The following is a 17,280-nucleotide window of genomic DNA, read 5'->3' on the forward strand; positions in this document are numbered from 1 at the left end:
ATTCATTTCACCTTCATTTTAGTAGAAGGGAGAGGGGCAGCAAGTAAAATGAAAGAACCAGAAGGAAGAAAAACAAATTTGAAGCATTTATTTTGGACAGTTTTCACACAGCTTCCTTTTAATCCCTGATTAACAGATGAAAGAAGATACACTGAGACACAGCTCTAGTACTAAACCCTTTGATAAGAGAATTACAATGTCATTATTGTACAGGCTTAGTTGATTTGTCTGCATCATCTTCTGCAGCAGTGATTGCCCGGCAGCCAAAGGAGAGTGCAGAGGAGAAGCTGTTTTCTGTGTGGTGCTCAGGACAGGCAGTTCCATTTATCCCAGGAGTCATTACTGTCCATAATGCCTACTGCTGATTATCAAGGCTGGAGTTTCCAGTGCAAATAAAAATTGTCCTTGGATGGTCCAAAGCAATGATAAATGTCCTTGGTTCACTATTGAACTTAAAAGGATCAGAAGGAAGATGAACATATCTAACATATGTACAGTGTCCCCTTTCAGCCAGGTGTGAGGATGGAGCAGCAGCTTTGCCGTCTCCTAGATGAGCCTTTCCATGGGTGGTGGCTGCAGCATGTCCCACATCTCCAGGCGGGAGCCGTCCTTCTCCTGGCGGCTGGGGCTGTAGGTGCCCTGCGTGGCGCGTTTGGTGGCCGTGACCGCCGACACCGCCATGGCCAGGGACAGCAGCACCAGCAGCGCCAGCGTCACTGAGCCCACGGCCGCGAACACGCTCGACAGCACGTCCCCTGCCAGCTGCAAGGATGGAAACCACTGCCAGGTCACTGCCACAAGGGACACTGAGACACACTGGGCTGCCCCAGAGGCAGAACAGAAACCGTTCTATGGACGGGGCTTCACGTGGGTGAGTTACTGCTGGGGCACCATTCACTGTAGGGAATTTACACATTAACTACACCAACCTCTCCATCTCATCCTTTGGACTCCTAGGCTGTGGCTGCATGTTTAGTGCTCAAGGCAGATGAATTTCCTGCAAGGACCCATTTCTCTTGACTGCTTCCTTACCTTGAAAATAACCTGCAAGTTAATATGTCTGTGGGCTGCAGTAGTAATTCAGCAATTATTTAACCACTTCAATAAAAATTCATTATTCCTAGAAATTTCCCTTATTATTGTATTTCCTAAATTCCTATATTTCCTTCATATTTCCTAAAAATTCACTATTCCTATTATTCCTATGAGCTTATTTGAACATATATTGAGTTACATTTCTTGCTGGAGGAGTGAAATTTATATCAATATTTTTACATATATATATATATATATATATATATACACACACATATATAGAAATTTCGCTTACATTAAATATTGTGAAATGTAGTATTTCTACGGACACTCCTACCAGTAAACTTTTCTACCAGCATTTTTGCATGAAATAAGCATTTAGAGGCTGCACAATAGTGCATAATCAGTATATTTTTACAAGAAAGTTTTAAAATATTCATGCAGCTCTTCCACATACAGACTTCATAGGTTCATCTACAGAAACATGAGCAGTACAATACAGGATGAACTCTGATTTTTTGGTGGTGTTTTTCTTTCTGTTTTCATGTGGCAGTGGGAAATGTAATAATGTCAGAAGGCAGAGTGCACATAAACCAATCTGTCAGCTGGAAAGTTTCAGACCAGAGCAATTTTATAGATGGTAGATCAACGTTTTGTACACATCTCTGTATGCACTTTCATGTGTAAAAAATGCTCATGGTGAGGAGAGCAATGAAGTGATGTGGTTAGTGTGGAAAAGTGGTCACTATGGACAGAATGACCCTAGCAGGAATTGAACTTCTGGGCAGATTGTGCCATCCATCATCTTCTGATTTGTATTACAAGTGACAGCTGAACTGCCCGAGATGGATGCGCGCTTGAGGCTGAACTTTCAAATCCCCAACTATTTAGAAACAGAAAACAGCAGGTCAGAGCCTGTTTCCCAGTTAGCTGCTCCATGTTCAGGATGTTTTAGTGACCTGCTTACTCGTCATTTCTAAGGAAGGGCAATCCCAGTGCAGAGCATGAGGATGATTTTGCACTCAGCAATGGATGCAGTGCAATGGATGCAGTGCTCTGTGTGTGCATCCCCTGACTTGTGCCTTTGCCAGAGAGCAGCAATGCCAGAGGGAAAACATTAAACTAATCCTGCCTCTTTTCTTCCCCTCTCCAATTCCACACTGATGGAAAAGGTCCTGCTATAATAGTAAAAGCAAGTTTGGCTCAGGGGTTTTCTCCAGGGGATAAATGATCGACTAGGATATTTTCCTCTGTCCTTGATGGCTAAATATATGGTCCCTGGGATTTTAAATACATTTTTCCCAATAGGAATAATATAATGCAGGTGTCAGACCAAATGATTGCTACTCTAAAACAAGGTGCCATGAAGCATGTTGGTCTATTAAACTGTATTGAATTGGGAAGGTTATTTCATCTTTGGATGGTGTTACACACATATTTGAGATCCTAGTTTTGCTCTGTACTCTGTTGGACTATATGACCCTTGTTCCTCTTGTCTCGGAGAGGCAGCAAACTTTTAATGGAATTTTTGTTCTCAGAAGCTCTCTTTTATTTTCATTGCCTGCTCTGGGAAAATAAGGACTAAGATAGTCCAGGTTAACTTTGATTCTGGGGTTGAACAGGGCATTTGCAAGAGAAATTCACTACCACAGGCAAATGGATGGTATGGCCTCACCTCTGATATGTGAAATTTCTGAATTCAGTCTCCCCTTTTCCAGTCCATACTCTTTCCATTCCTGTTGCAAGTCTGTCTCTCTGTATCTTTTCATTTATTATAACCTTCAAATTAATTTGATTTCTTAAAGAAGAACTTTTTGCAAAGAATTGGGGTGAAGAAAAAGCTTGTGACTTGCTAAAATGGAGTCACACATCTAAATGTCATTCTCAAATTAAAATCATCACAACAGGCATTTTTTAATTTTTGCAATAGTTACTTATTAGAGAAGTAACTTACCATCCTGAGCCAATATGTAAAAGAAATTACCCCACTGATCAGTGTCTGGAGAGCTGGGAGTTTACCACGGTAAGATACTTAAACTAACTTTATTTCTTTGTCTATATTGCTTCTTATTTCTAAATGTGAAAAAAAAAAAAGTCCTTTACTTCATCTTTTAAGGTGGATTCTATTGATCAAACCCCCCTGATGTTCCAGTGCTGTGCCCTGGTTTATCACCCCACAGCTCCCTGCTGAAGTTTCCCATAGGAGGTACCCCCTTAGCAGTTGCACTGAAATGGTAACAAAAGCTGCCAGAAGGCTCTGCAGTCTGGTCCCATCAAAATCAACTGCTTCTTTAGTAATTAATGGCTGAATTGTTAAATTAATTTGGAAAATCAGCTGGCTGATCTGGAAAAAATATCTGAAAAGCTCTGTCCCCTGTCATCTCAGTCTGTTCACTGCGTGTTCGGTGATGATGATAGACTGAAATAATTGTAACTAGTGGTTCCAAAAATAAAAGGGTTGAGCAGCATTTTTAGTAACATTAGTGCTGCTGAAAGAGTGGAAGAGAGGTTTTCTGTCACTGACCATACTTGTACTTTGCATAATAGAAGGGAGTGGTCACTAAAAATGCCATTTGAAAGGAAAGGTCCCATATCAGTGCTTCAGGCTTTTCTGGCCAGTCCTTGCTGGTGCTTCACCATGGATGGGTGTGAGCTGTGAACCTCTGGGATGTTTCAGAGCAGTGTCCTGGGGCTGCTCTTGTGTGTAGTTGCTCACCTCAGTGCTCCATCCATGTCCCAGATCCCCTGGCTGTGGGTCTGGGGCATCCTAAGGGACTAGGACACACTCTAATATATCACAATTCAGCTTCATATCACCATTCCCTTCCCCACGTTAACTGCTGAAGCCCTGGCTGCTGAGCTGAGTGTTCAGAGATGGCAATGGACAGATTTTGGTGTGTTTGTCACAGAGTACCCAGCAAGATGTGCTCTTTGGCCCAGAGCTTCAAAGGCAGAAGAGGAAAGCTCTGGAAAGGAATGGACAGAGCAAGACAAACTTGATTTTGTCTTGGCACAAAAAAACCCCCGCCACAGGACACCTGGGAGCTTGTAAAGAGAAACAAGTCCCTGAATTTTTTTGCTGGTAACCTTTGTTATTAGGGAAGCCTATGCAACACCCCCACCCCCATACTTTGTGATTGTCTGTCAGAAAGAATCCTTGCTAATAAATAACACATTTTTTTGTGATCACAGCTATTTCTGAATGTAACTTCAGCACTGCTTATGAATAACGAAATATATGCAAGGTAAATGAAGGAGGGTTAATTAACTGGCTGGGCAATACCACAGAGATTCTCATTACAGTTTGAGGCTGGACTGAAAGACCTCCTGAGGGCTCTTCCAATCTGAATTATCTTATGAGCCTGTTCAGAAGGTATTTGGTGACAGAACAGTTTTAAGAGGCCCTAATATAGAGGAGCTGCCAGTAAAAGCTGCATCCTTGGTGGAAATGGATGTTGAGGATACCAACAAAATGGGGTTTGCTACCATTGGAAAGCCTATCTGCTTCTCACTAAGTTGGTTTTTTTTTTAGGATGTTCTATTTATATACCTTTGAATGTCAGCTGGAGCAACATAAGTTTATTTTGGCAAAATTTTAAAAAAGGAAAGAAAAAGCATGGTTGAATTTAGTTTTCATGTAGTGGATGGCTTCATCTGCAAAAACAGGAGAAAATGCAGGTAAAAAAATCTTTGTCTTTTTCTAAAATCAAGTCCTTTGGATTTTCACTGGTAATTTCACATCAAAATTGATTTTTTTCCCCCCTAGGGTTATTTTAATGATTCAATTTAATTTTTTTTAATATTTAGATTGCATAAAATAAATCATTGAATAGAGTGACATTTCATTATGGCTCTGGGTTTTGCTTTTCATTTGGTTATGGAAATAGATTTATTGTTCTGCTCTGGTTCCTTGATCCACTTTTTGAATAAGAAGGGCCGAGTTCAGAAGTCACAGTTTAGAGGCATTTTTCAACCCAGTGCATGTTTACTCACCTTTAAGCAAGCCATCTCCCAAATGGTTATTTTATAAGAGGCAACATTAGGGATTTGCTGTAGTGAACATTTCCACGTGTGCCAAGTGTCAAAGGCAAGTGGAACAGCACGAGGGAGCCCAGCCAAGGGCACAGGGCTGCTCCCCTGTGAGCGTCACATCAGCACAGCTGAGCTGAGCTAATCCTGCCTTGTGTCCACTCGGGGCTGAGGCAGAGCAGGAGACAGCAGGAGGATGCAGCTGTGGTGCTGGCAGGGAAATGGCAGCAGATGTGAAAGGGGCAGTGAGAGCTTCCTTGGGGTGCTGCTGCATGGGTGGGTGCTCCCTGGAGGTGTCTGCGGGGTGTGTGACGTGCTCTGGAGGCAGCACCTGCCTGCCTCTGTGCCTGGGCATGAAGGATTAACCCACCTTCATTTCAGGATCCCTCAGAACGTGCCTGGTTCTGGGTGCATCTCCAGACAGAGACATCAAGGCAGGCTCTAAAACACAGGGACTGACACACCCCAGAGACTTCCCTTCCCTGCCACGTGTGGGGCTTTTTGGGATTTCTGCAGCTGCTCATGTGCATTGGAGCTTTTGCCGGGCAAGTCTCAGATCCTGAGTCCTGACACCACTCACAAGGTTATCAGCTCCTTCCTGGTAAGAACATCTGATCCCTGCTGCCCAGATTTACTGCCTCCAAATCACAGCCATTTGCTGTGGTAACAACTGGCCTGAGTGGTCCTAATCCATGGCAGAGTTGCTTTGAAAGGGTTGGGGGCATACAGGGGTATTAGTAAGCAGCCAGAGAAAAGCCATTTACTTGATTAAAAGGCCCACAGATATGCTGAGTTCATTTCACAGAGGATTAACAGCCATCTTGTTGGAACTTTTTTCTCTTACAGGCTGAATTCAAATAAGAATTTGTGTAGTTCACGGAGAAATCCAGTCAAGCACACACAAATCTGTTATCATGAGGTGCATTGATAACCCCAGCCTGTGAGGCTACAGTTTATTTTCGACAGCAACAAAGTGGCCATAAATCTATAGATTGACTTTGTTCTAATAAAAGTACATTAAATGAAGGCACAAAAAGTCCCTTTTTCTGTGATTTTCTTTTTTCAACTTGGCAAACTGTGGCCTGTTGCTCTTTCTCCCATGACCTGCAAAATGCAGCTGCTCTGTTTGTGCTAAACACCAGCCACCATGTTCCAAGAGCTGTTGGGCTGTTGAGTTCAAGTAGTAATAATCATCATCATCATCATCTTCATCTGTGTGGGACTCATTTAAGGAGCACAGATTCCTGTCAAGCCAAACACTGCACAGGCCACTGGAAAAGGCAAGCTATTTTTAAGATGTTATAAACATCACCTATTTTATTTAACTGCTGTGTCCTTTAAAGGTTTATCCTGATTTCCTGCTTCATGCTGTTGTCCATGTGGGCACTGATCTTTGAGTGTATCTATAAACAGTTATTTTTCAGGTCCTTGAATAGTTTACTCCTTTCTGCTTCGGTACCTGTGACAACAAAGGAAGCAGCACTTAGTGCACTTAGGTGATTTTCCACTGTTTATCATCAGTGAGACCACCAATTCCTTTTCCTTCTGCACACCTCAGAACTCTTCAGTTCATCTTGTGGGCTTCAAACGCGGCATTGCACTGTACAGACATTCCTCTCGTCCCCTGAAGTGATTCCTGAAAGGTGCAGTATTTGCTGTACTGTGAACCCGGTGCCTAACAAGTTTCAGGATTATCTGGTAAGAAAAGTTTTTGAGTTCTCTCAGATTGAGAAGCAGAAGACAAGGGTTTAAAACAGACCTAGGAGGACCACTGCAGGACTTTTCTCTAGTTTAGCATCCTTAATGAGTAAGAAAAGGACAGTCTGTAGGACCAGATTCAGCTGTGGAGCTTTGAACACCTGAAGAAGATTTCAGTGCCCGAGGTGTGGCTGCTTCCCCTTGCAGGCAGCCAGCCCAGAGCTCCAGTTCAGGGTGGTCTGCAGGTGCCACAAACTGGCTCTGGTGCCTTCTGTATGCAGGGAAACACCCCATCACTGCTTTTTCCTCTGCATCTGAGGAACTCCTCCTGCTGGCCCCATGTTCACTGGGAGGAGGCTGTCCTGTTGTCCCTCACCTCCTTCTGTCGCCCTCTGAAAATATCTCTGAACCTCAGTATCTCAAGAGCTGTAGATCATCTTGAATTTCCAGCATTGCTGTTTCTGCCATCAGCCCCTGAGTTTGTTTTCCTGATAGGTGCAGGGAAATACAATCCCACTGCCTGGAGGGCCTGAATGAGGCTCTGACTCCTGTACCTGCCCCTGTGGACATTGCTGAAGAAAAAACTTAGGTGATTAATTCTGATGTGTGCAGAATATCCACAGTACTTGGGCAGTTAATCTTGAAGGAGAAAGATTTTAAGTAATCTTTTAAATTTCTTTTTTGTTTTCTTGTGGGCGTTATTGTCTGAATATTTTCTTGAAATGTCTCTGAAGAAATTATGTTCACTACAATCTCTTTATAGTATATGTTTTTATGTAATGTAGTTTGAATAGTTTGTCTTAGCTGACACCTGACAGTTTTAATTGATTCCTTCCTGAAAAATGTCAACTTTCAGTTTTCTGACAGTTTTGAAATCAAGGAAAAAGCATAGAGAGAATTCATGTTAGCTGCTATAATGATAAATTGGTCATCTGGCTTGACCAGCTATAGATCAGAAAAATGCAATCTTTACTATGGAGGAAGAATTGTCTGTGGCAGTCTGTGAGAAAATGAAGATGGAGATGATTGAAGTCTAGGATTTAGCTGGGCTTGCAGAGAAAGCACCTCATTAAGAAATTCTGACAGCCTCCCTCCTGGCACGTGAAGTTGCACTGTTGTGACACTACAGAAGTTAATGAGGAGGTTTGTTCTAATTATAGTGGAGCAAGAAATTGGAGACTGGAGACGGAGCTCTCTGAAGCGTTGCAACTAAATTGTAAAGCAGACTTCAGTGGAACAAGGGTGTTCACATTAGTCCTGATCTCCCAGTCAGACCAGCTCACCCAGACCTCCTCCTCCCCACACTGGGCTGCAGGACCATTCCCAGATTGCCTTAACCAGGGCTGTGTTTAAATCAGAGCAGTTTGCCCCCTCCTCAGTGCTGGTACATGCAGCAACACAGGGCTTAGGTGGCCTTGTACTGGCAGTATCAGCCTTTTGGCCACAAAGCTTTCCTAGGTTGGAAGGCTCACTTTTAGGAATTAACCTTTAAAGAACAGGCTACCTACAGTAACTATAATTCCTTTAACTACTTGTAGTATTGATATCTGATTTGTATTAACTATTTAATGCAAGCAGTCCAGACATAGAAACAGAGGAGTTCAGTATGTCTGGGATGGTCTGTCTCAGGAAGAAGGAACAATAGTCCTGGCTTTGGCCGCCACACTGTGCATGAGCTCAGCCATGCACCCAAAAGAGCCAGAAGTACACAAGCAGCCCCTTAAAATCTGCATCAGCTGTTTTGCTGGATCAGTATCTCCCACATTGCTGAATGCCTTTTAGGCAGCAGAGTGTTGGTTGCACAGGGAGCAGCGATTTGGGTGCCAGTTTGGGAGGGCAGCTCTCATTGAGCTGGGGGCTTTGAGAAGGCTCCTTGATAGTGCTCCTGCAGCAACTGCCAGTGCTAATTTTGTCAGTGTTCCAGCTCTTTTTAAGATCATCTGAGTGGTGCAGCACAGATTAAATGTGCAGCTCCAATGTGTTGTTATGAGATGCCTTTTAAAATTCTATCGACAGCCTCTGGTGTAGGAACTTCACCATCTGCTGCAATCTGAAAGGATAAGAGGGAAAAATCTATAGCTGGTGCAAATCCAGGCAAACCATGCTGAGGAGGAGTTTGTCCCATAGCTGCTATATCACAGACTAGACAAATGTTTTAGTAAAGGTGTCAGTCTCTGGGGTGCAACATCCTTTTCCAGTTTGGGAAATGCTTTGGGGCATCATACAGAATTATTTTTGCGCGTGGCTGCCAGCACAGTGTATCAGGTGGTGTTTCTTCACAGGGCATAACTGCTTTGCAGCTTTGAGACAGCAGATTCTGTGTGAGTACATCCTGGTGGTGGATAAAAGCCTCATCAGGCAAGCATCTTGCAGGAAGAAATGGGAGATATTTAAACTCAAGACTTTCACTGAAAAGGCTGGCTTTCTGTTTTCCCTGCATGTGGCCAGGTTGAGTTTACTGCATCCCTGGAGCTGCCACAGTAGAAGTGGCACATGAAGAGAGATTTGGAAAAATACACGGGCCCTTTTGAGGAAGCCTGCTGTCATGGGAGAGTGAATTGGTGTGCAGGGATCAGGAGGTTAAACCCCCAAGCAGGAAAAGACTAAGAGAAGATGCCACAGTGCTGAAGATGAGGGCAGGACAGTTTCCAAGGAAAAGAGATGGAGAGAGGTTCAGTAGACAGAGTGAAATAGTTCAAATTATAGGTAAGAAGAATGAATTTCAAAACTGTTTTCTTCATTGATTGCACAGGTGTTGGTCAGAGCAGCATGTGCATGATGATATTGTGACACCCAAGATGGGGCTGATGGTAATGACAGCATTTGGAGAAGAGAATGGGGCAGGGAAGGGTAATGTAGGCTATCAACAGCTGAGTCAAGGAAGCACCTAAACCATTCTTATTCCAAACCTCTGCTTTTCTGATTTTTTCCATGTATGTTTTATCTGTCATTCTAGATTCCAATCTCTTCTGTAGAGGGGAAAAAAAAAACCAAGAGAGAATTTTGCTGAGGTATTTGCAATGTGGAAGTTATGAGTGAATATCTGCTTGTTGTTTCTCCTCACTAATGTGTTTCCTTGCACATTGTTTTCACCAGACAGGATTTGCCTGTGTTAGGAATTATCAGTCTAATTAACTGTAATGGATTTGCACAACCTGACTTGTGCACAATGTGGAGTTGCTCAAAACTCCACTTTTCAGCACACAGCAGCTGAGGTTAAAGATCTGTTATTAATCAGTGATGTTAGTGGTAGGTGTTCAGAGAAGAGAACAGCCCCAAGGACCTATTAATGCCCAGCCTCACAAAGGGAGCATCCATCTCCTGTGGGCTGGGCTCTCTGCCTGTGACCATGGCTAGCAGGCTCTGGTTTTCTTCCCCCAGCTCCTGGTTCTCTTGCTGAAACTCGGTGCTGAAATTGAGAGCCCTGCCTCTCCCTGCTTTCTGTGGGAGTGAGAAACTGCTCTGTCCAGTGCTGCACAATAAACAGGTGGGTCAGCTGTGTATGGCACAGCACAGGCTGTTACAATTCCTGCCCAATTTTGTAACTGCCAGATCCTTTCCACCCCTGCTTCTCTGCTAATAAGTGAAGGCAACGATCTCAAAACTTTTCCATTAAATTCTTCTCCATTCCTGGTGCTGAGCTCCTGCAAACCAGCCATGTGTTGCTACCTAGCATTAATAGGATGCTGTCAAGTGGTGCTGCAGTAAGGAGCACTGTGACTGTTTCACACTGTCAGACAGCAAGGTATCGAGTCAGCAGCGAGCCTTTGCTGGGAGCAGCACTTCGATTGCAGCCATCTCCTGCTTCCAACTGTAAATATTAATAGTATAAGATAGACCTTCACTGGCTACAGAATATTGCCTTAGCATGCTACGTGACACTGTCACGTTACTTTGCTAATTATATTCCTTGATAAAAACTTTCAGTGTGCTTTTATCCCACTGGCTGGTTTTTTTCTAGTAGAAAGCTGATTTGAGACAACAAAAATAATTTATGGTTTAGCTTCAGGAGAGACTTTGGAAGAGGTGCATGTAGGTAAAGTGTAAACGAAAAAAAATCTAAAAACTGCTATGTTAATAATTATTCAGACTGGATTTAGACCTTTCATTTGTTAGCAGAGTTAATTTTTATCTTTTATTTTTTTTAAGTGTTGTCTTGTTGATAGAATTGTGTGACTGTGTGTCTGCCTCTGAATCTCACCGCCATTTGCAGGGATTCTTGGATCAAAGACTGCACACCTAATTATGGGACCTATCATTGTATCAATGTATTGATATCACTGGATTGGTATTGTGGCATTCAACAGGTTTGCATCTGAATGTGAACTGGACAAAGCCAACTCTGATAATTGCTTTTTGGAGATCTGCTGAAGATGCAAATGTTCTAGAAAGTGTCTTTCTGTGTTACAGCCAGCAGAGCACATGAGAGAAAGGTCTCTGAAAAAAAAATTTCTTTTAACTTTCTACTCCATGCTTTTACCTTACTGCCACCTAAAGATAACTAACAGAAAATACATTGCACTGAGATAAGAGTACAGATTAGATAGTTTTATCCTGATGTGCTGGGAAGGAATGGTAACCCTATCAATGTCTTTCTTTTAAGAAGAATTTCTACACTTTCAGATTTTCTTGAAGATCAAACTTCTTGGGAATAGGAAGGAAATCTGCTGACTCAGCTCACTGAGTTTACCTCTGGTCCCCACGGCAAGGTGTGCTGACTGTGAGGCCACCTCACCCTGTTCCTGGCCAGGTCTGTTTAACTCACATGATTAACTCAGATCTCCTCAGTACAGGCTGAAAGTGGCATTTCTGCAATGCATGGGGTCAGGTCACCTCTGCATGCAGGTGTAAGGCATTTCTGGCTGAGCCCCTCTTTGATTCCTCCTGTCTCAGATGTGAGTGGCTGCTGTTGAACAGGCAGCCTGAGTGGCTCCTCCTCCTCAGCACCACCCTGGTGCCTTGTTTCTCATTCAGTAGTTTTCAGTTGGGAGAATGCCTGCCTTCAAAGCAGCCTTTGGTCAAAGAGGGCAACTGAGGCATGAAATAGAAGCACAATTAGCCCATGACCAGTCAGGCAGCCCATGGTGGAAACAGTGGTTGAATTTAATCCCTTCCCTCTGCCCAAGCTCCTCCTGTCACTGCCCCTGCCAGTGGCACTGCTGAGGTCTGGCCCAGGGGGTGCCCTCCAGGCTCTGCCTTGCTGGGTGTCTGAGCAGTTGCTGGGAATGCAGGAATGCAGGAGGCCCTGAGCAAAGAACCTGGGCCTGGCAGGTGATTTTTCATGCAGCTGTTGCCACCAGACATTTTTGATGTGTGACATTTTTTTGGAGAGAAGTTTGGTATTCTCTGTTGTTCAAACTGCAATACTGCATTTACACTGGTAATAAATCCCTCATGTGTGCCTACTGCAGGTTTAGTCTGCACTTGGACTAAAATTACACTTCCACACCAGGACAGATGCTCTTTGCCAGGATGGCCAGGCAGGACTCCTCTCAGGCAAACACCCTGGAATGCAGTCCTCACTCCTCTCTTCCTGAGGCTCAACTCCCTGCCCCATGGCTCTATTACAGATTCAAGCCTGTTCTGGTTTTATCTATTTTCAGGTATTGGAAGGATGTGGTTCCACTAGCCTGACTAGTGCTAACAGCCTCAAGCCAGTGATGATCCTTTTTGTTAAAGTATCTGGCTCTGGTCATGTTGCAGTGTTCAAGATTGTTCATCCTCTGTCAAAGCTCCACTCTGATGTCTCACAGACCTGACACTTTGCTTGCTGGAAATCTGTATTTTTCACACCACAAAATAGGCCATTTAATTCAAGTGAAAATGTGATCAGTGATTTCCAAAATGCTTTTTTGTATGGCTCTGAGTAACACTCTTCTGATTGATACTTGCATCCTTCCTCAAAATATTCCCAAACTCATATGCATTAGCAAAGTAATCAGAAAATCAGGCAAGTTATCTATATTTTGGCAGAAGTTTCATACATTAGTGTTTTCTCCTGGAAGAATACCTGCTTCCTCCTTCATCAGTAGTTTTTGGAGAGGATGGAAAGAAATGATCAGAAGCTAAGAATCTTTGACTCCAAATTTTCTGGAAGTGAATTAAGTTGTCTCAGGTCTCTGGGTCCAGGCCAGTTGCAGTCTGAGCAGCCTGAGTGCTCCTCCAAGGCAGAGTGGGTAGCTGATACTGAAGGGAAATTCACCTTTCCTGCCTACTCCATCTAGAGAACTTCACTGCTTTGGAGATTATTGCTTAGCAGCAGGTTCTACCAATAATGCTTTTGTAGATTTAAAGTGTTTAAAGCATCCTGGGGAAGACTGTGCTCTCTCTGTGTCTGTCTGTCTGTCTCTCAGTCCACTTCCTAGTGAAGGACAAGATAATAACACTTGGGCACCTTACAGAGGTGCCCCAAGCATTCACTTGGAATAATGAATAATTTTTCTGTGTTCAGATGCAGCCCTGGTGTTCAGTGCGGTTTGACTTTCACACTTACTGAAAGGACAGATGAAAATTTGGGTGGGAAAATGACTTCCAAACCTGTAGAAAGTGACGGAGACTCTACTACTGGAATTAGGTCTACCTTGAAGGATGGGTTACATTCTCATATGTACAGAAACCAAAGCATTTTCTTTCAGACTGAATGAGGATTGTGTTTGATTAAAGGAAACAAAATAAGAAAGGACCAAGTGCAATTTTCCATGAGACACAGCAGTGTCCTGCCTGATTCTCATGTGCAATATTCTGGTTATTTCACAAAATGGCAGCATTTGGGATGAAAAAGGCAACAGTGAAATCCCTGTGTAAAATCTGTGCCTGTGCTGCCATTTCACTGTGGGCTCAGAGTGAGCCTAGATAAAACCAGACATGTGCATTAGCATTGGTGAATACAGAGTGAAATTAGCCTTGCAGAAGAGGTGGTGTTGCCAGGCCCTCCCAGGGCTGTCTCTAGTTTGTCATTGATTTTAATTGGGAGCAGGTTTGGGCTTTTCTTTGGAGTTTATTTTGGCTTGGATTGGGGGTATTTTTGGGTGTGCAGTATTTTGTGTGTGTGCACATTTGTTTTGTGTTGTTGGGGGTTTTTTGGTTGGTTGTGTTTTTTTGTTGTGTTTTCTTGTTGGTGGTGTTCCAGGTTTTTCAGCTCCCAGGTGTCAGGCAGGCTGTGCTCACTGCATGCATCCTGCTCCTGCACAACTGATACAAAGCCAAAGGGGAGAAAGGGTCCTGTTACAGGCTGATCTGGGAAACAACTGCACCTTTAATTCCCCCACAAATGGTGACTGCTTGGAGAAGAGGGAACAGAGGGTCCTGTCCCTTTGGAGAGAAGAAGAGGACAGCTTGTGATGTTACCAGTGCTTCCCCAGACAGAAAGAGAAGTATTTCCATTTATCTCTCTGTAATGGATAAATTGGACCCCACAGTATTAATGTGTTTGAGAATCCCCAGGATCCCTACCCTACCATTTCACAGGGACCACCAACAATCAAAGCTGTCTCCACTGGTGCAAAATCTGTTCATTCTAAATAATTACAAAGATTTGTAAAGCTGCTGATTTCCTTGTCCTTTGAATTACAGCAGTACCACATTTTTTACTTCAGTGCACTTATTTTTTTGGAAAACCAAATAATTTCTTCTACCAAATATGATTTGAATAAATTCAAGGACTGTTGTGTTTGCTGCATGTTTAGATTGGTAGAATATTCAGATATTTGTCTAACAAGCTCTGCCTTTTATTTAAAAAGTTCTCTGTATCAAAATAGATAAATGTTCTTGATCATTTGAAACCAAAATTTTTTTTTCAGATTCTCAGAACAGGAATTATTTTTATTCCTTTTCAGTGCAGTAATATTCCATAAGCCTAGTAAAGTGTGTAATTTTTTTCAGATGTTATTAGGAATGTAGTTTCATATCAAGAAGTGAAAAATAGAAGAGAACATTAGGTCTCATGAAGCATATAAGAAAAAAAATATGACATAAAATTTAGTATCTGAACAATGCAGGCACAGACTGCATGAATGTGTTATAAAGTGAGCAATGACTGAAGTAAATACCCATGTGATGTGGATGTGGATCCACAGGGAAAACATCAGAAGGTGAGAATAGCGAAGACAATGCCATTGCAACAGAAAGGATGCTGTACAGACAAAATGTGTTAGTCTGAATACTAAAGTGTTATGTGAGCACTGTGCTGGAGCTGATTCTGTACTGCAGAGTGTTAGGCTGTCATGTGTCATCTGGGTTCCCTTTTCTGCTTATATTTACCATGCACATTAAATATTCAACTGCTTTTCACTGATGCATGCAGTAATCCTGGCCCTGTGAAGAGCTTTCTTGTCTTTCCCAGCTAGGACACATTAGATACCCTTATTGTCTTTGCATCCTAATGCTTTGTACCTTATGTTGTGACACACATTAAATGTGTTTTATCCAATATCCTTTTAGAAGTTTTAGTTAAATCCTCTGTTCTGAATGCAGACTAATACAAAATAGCAAAGGATATTAAGGCATTGTTCTGCTCTGAAAAACAACTGCAAAAATGGCATTGTGACATTTTCAGTGACTTCCAGAGCAGAGCTGCTCATTTTATAAATGTAGAGATGTTTCTTCTTACCCCACATTTGACCTGGCACTGGAATAAAGCTGAGCCCTCCCTGGCTCCTACCATCAATGGTAAGGATTCTGCCATGGTGGGTGATCTGCAACCACACAAATGATGTGAAACAAATAAACTCCAGCTTCTTCCCAGCTCAGTTATGCTGATTCTGCTGGGCTAATAAAAGTCATTGAAATAATATTATTTCAATAGACTACCATCAGACTGTAAAAGTTTACCTGTGCTGTACAAACAGGTGCCCTGATGAGGGTGTTCTCAAACCTAGTAAGGTACTACAGAGAGTAAATGAGAAGCACCAGGAAATGCCCTTTATGCCTCCAGGAGCAGCCTTGCAGGATGTAAGTTACACAGCCCAGAGTGTTTATTTCCCTCCCACAGGTCCTGGGAGCCTCAGGAAAGCTGACAGGTGCAAGTTGGCCTCTGCTCATTGATAACTCTGTAGACCCAGGGCTTGCTCTCTTGTCATGGCACTGTGGGTGCTGCAGGCAGAGGGCATCAGTTCTGAGCAGGGATTCAGTCCTCTCTCCACTGCTCCTCAGGCACTGCTGGGCTCAGTGGGATGTCAGAACTGCTGGTGAGTGGTTTTAAACCCCTCTGATTTCCTGAGGATCTATCATTAGAACCTATCACCTCACCCACAGTGGAAATAGGAGAGGGCCCTTCAGAGAATGGTGTCATTTTGGAAATGTTACACTATCCATCCATACCAGGCTTTTCCAAGAGGCTGCCAGAGCTCTGGAGAAGACAGAAGTCCCAGCAGTACAAACATGCTCCTCATTAGGGCCCAGCCTGCTGCTCCCCAGGAGCTCAGCCTGACCTTGCTCCCCAAGCCCTGGGCTGCTCTGGGACCATCCAGGAGAGCCTGGAGCTGAGCCCACGAGGGGAGAGCCTCTGCTCCCTCCTGCAGGCTGTGACAGCTGCAAGGAGCTTCTCTGGGACTGGGCACCCACAGCTCCTCAGCTCCTCCTGGGGATGAGCAGCACGAGTGGCCTGTCTGAAACTCAGGCTGGCAGCACTTTTCAGTTGACTTTCCCAGCTTTACTTGTTCATTTTACCACACTCCTGAGGCTGGCTGCTGAAAATCACTGTCTTGGTGTTGTCAACATTGGGCATTCAATCTCAGAGTAACAATAAAAATTATCTTATTGCCTTAAAATATGTTTTAATAAGAATTTTTTTTTAATTTTGTGGTTTATTTTTGTTCCTCTATTGCTCTCAAGGTCTTGGGAGGTCTAGCAAGGTATCTGCTTATGTGGAGGCTGAAATATGTGTATAGGAGCAGAAATACCAGATAGCTAGGGCAGAATTTTTCAGTTTGAAGGTGCTTCCAATATAGCTAACCTAATTTTCCAATTTTCCTATTTTGTCCAATATTTCTACCCAATTTCATAAATTAAAAAATTCTAAAGTATGAAAGTGTCCTGATTATCTGCAGTAGGAAAGAGCAAGAACAAATCTGTACTGATGGTGAAGAGAACAAAGTACTTTCAGAGTTTTGCAATCTCAAGACAGAAACTGATGGGAGTACTGGCTGAGAACTGGTGCAGAGTGGAAATTTAACCTGCATGGGCTGTAAATGCCATTAGATCACTCTGTAGGCCTTAAAATCAAAATACTGCAGATGTTTCTGTGTACAAGGTAGGGGTGTACAAGAGCAAGGCATGCAGATAAAGCCACAGTGAGACTGGGGGAAGACAGTCTGGTTGTTGCATTCCTGATGTCCATGTCTTTTAGTGAAATGGTAATTATCCATTAATAGCCTCATAAGTATGAATATGTAAATAGCTATGGGATGCATTATTCATGAATCACCAGGCATTAATTATTGTAATTAAGTATCATTTGCTACGTTCATATTACTAACCCTTCCAGTTAATGAATACATTAACTAATCACTGTAGAGCAGA

At 43.0% G+C, this 17,280-nt stretch overlaps 1 protein-coding gene across 3 annotated transcripts in view; it reads right to left on the reverse strand.

Moving 5' to 3' along the window:
* The window catches only part of CRB1 (crumbs cell polarity complex component 1), a 135,568-nt gene that overhangs the window by 39,052 nt on the left and 79,236 nt on the right, over window positions 1-17,280 (reverse strand). The window contains exon 12 of one of the 3 annotated variants that reach the window (XM_026793461.2): window positions 65-762. The exons of 1 other annotated variant lie outside the window; for it this stretch is intronic. In XM_026793461.2, coding sequence (XP_026649262.2) covers window positions 547-762 — 216 coding nt within the window. In that variant the 3' untranslated portion in view covers window positions 65-546. Of the gene's footprint in view, window positions 1-64; window positions 763-1,546; window positions 6,524-17,280 lie in introns of those variants that run through there. One more of the 3 variants, XM_074546237.1, reaches the window with a different exon arrangement.

Source organism: Zonotrichia albicollis, chromosome 8 (genome assembly GCF_047830755.1).
Source record: "Zonotrichia albicollis isolate bZonAlb1 chromosome 8, bZonAlb1.hap1, whole genome shotgun sequence".
Taxonomy (NCBI): Eukaryota; Metazoa; Chordata; class Aves; order Passeriformes; family Passerellidae; genus Zonotrichia; species Zonotrichia albicollis.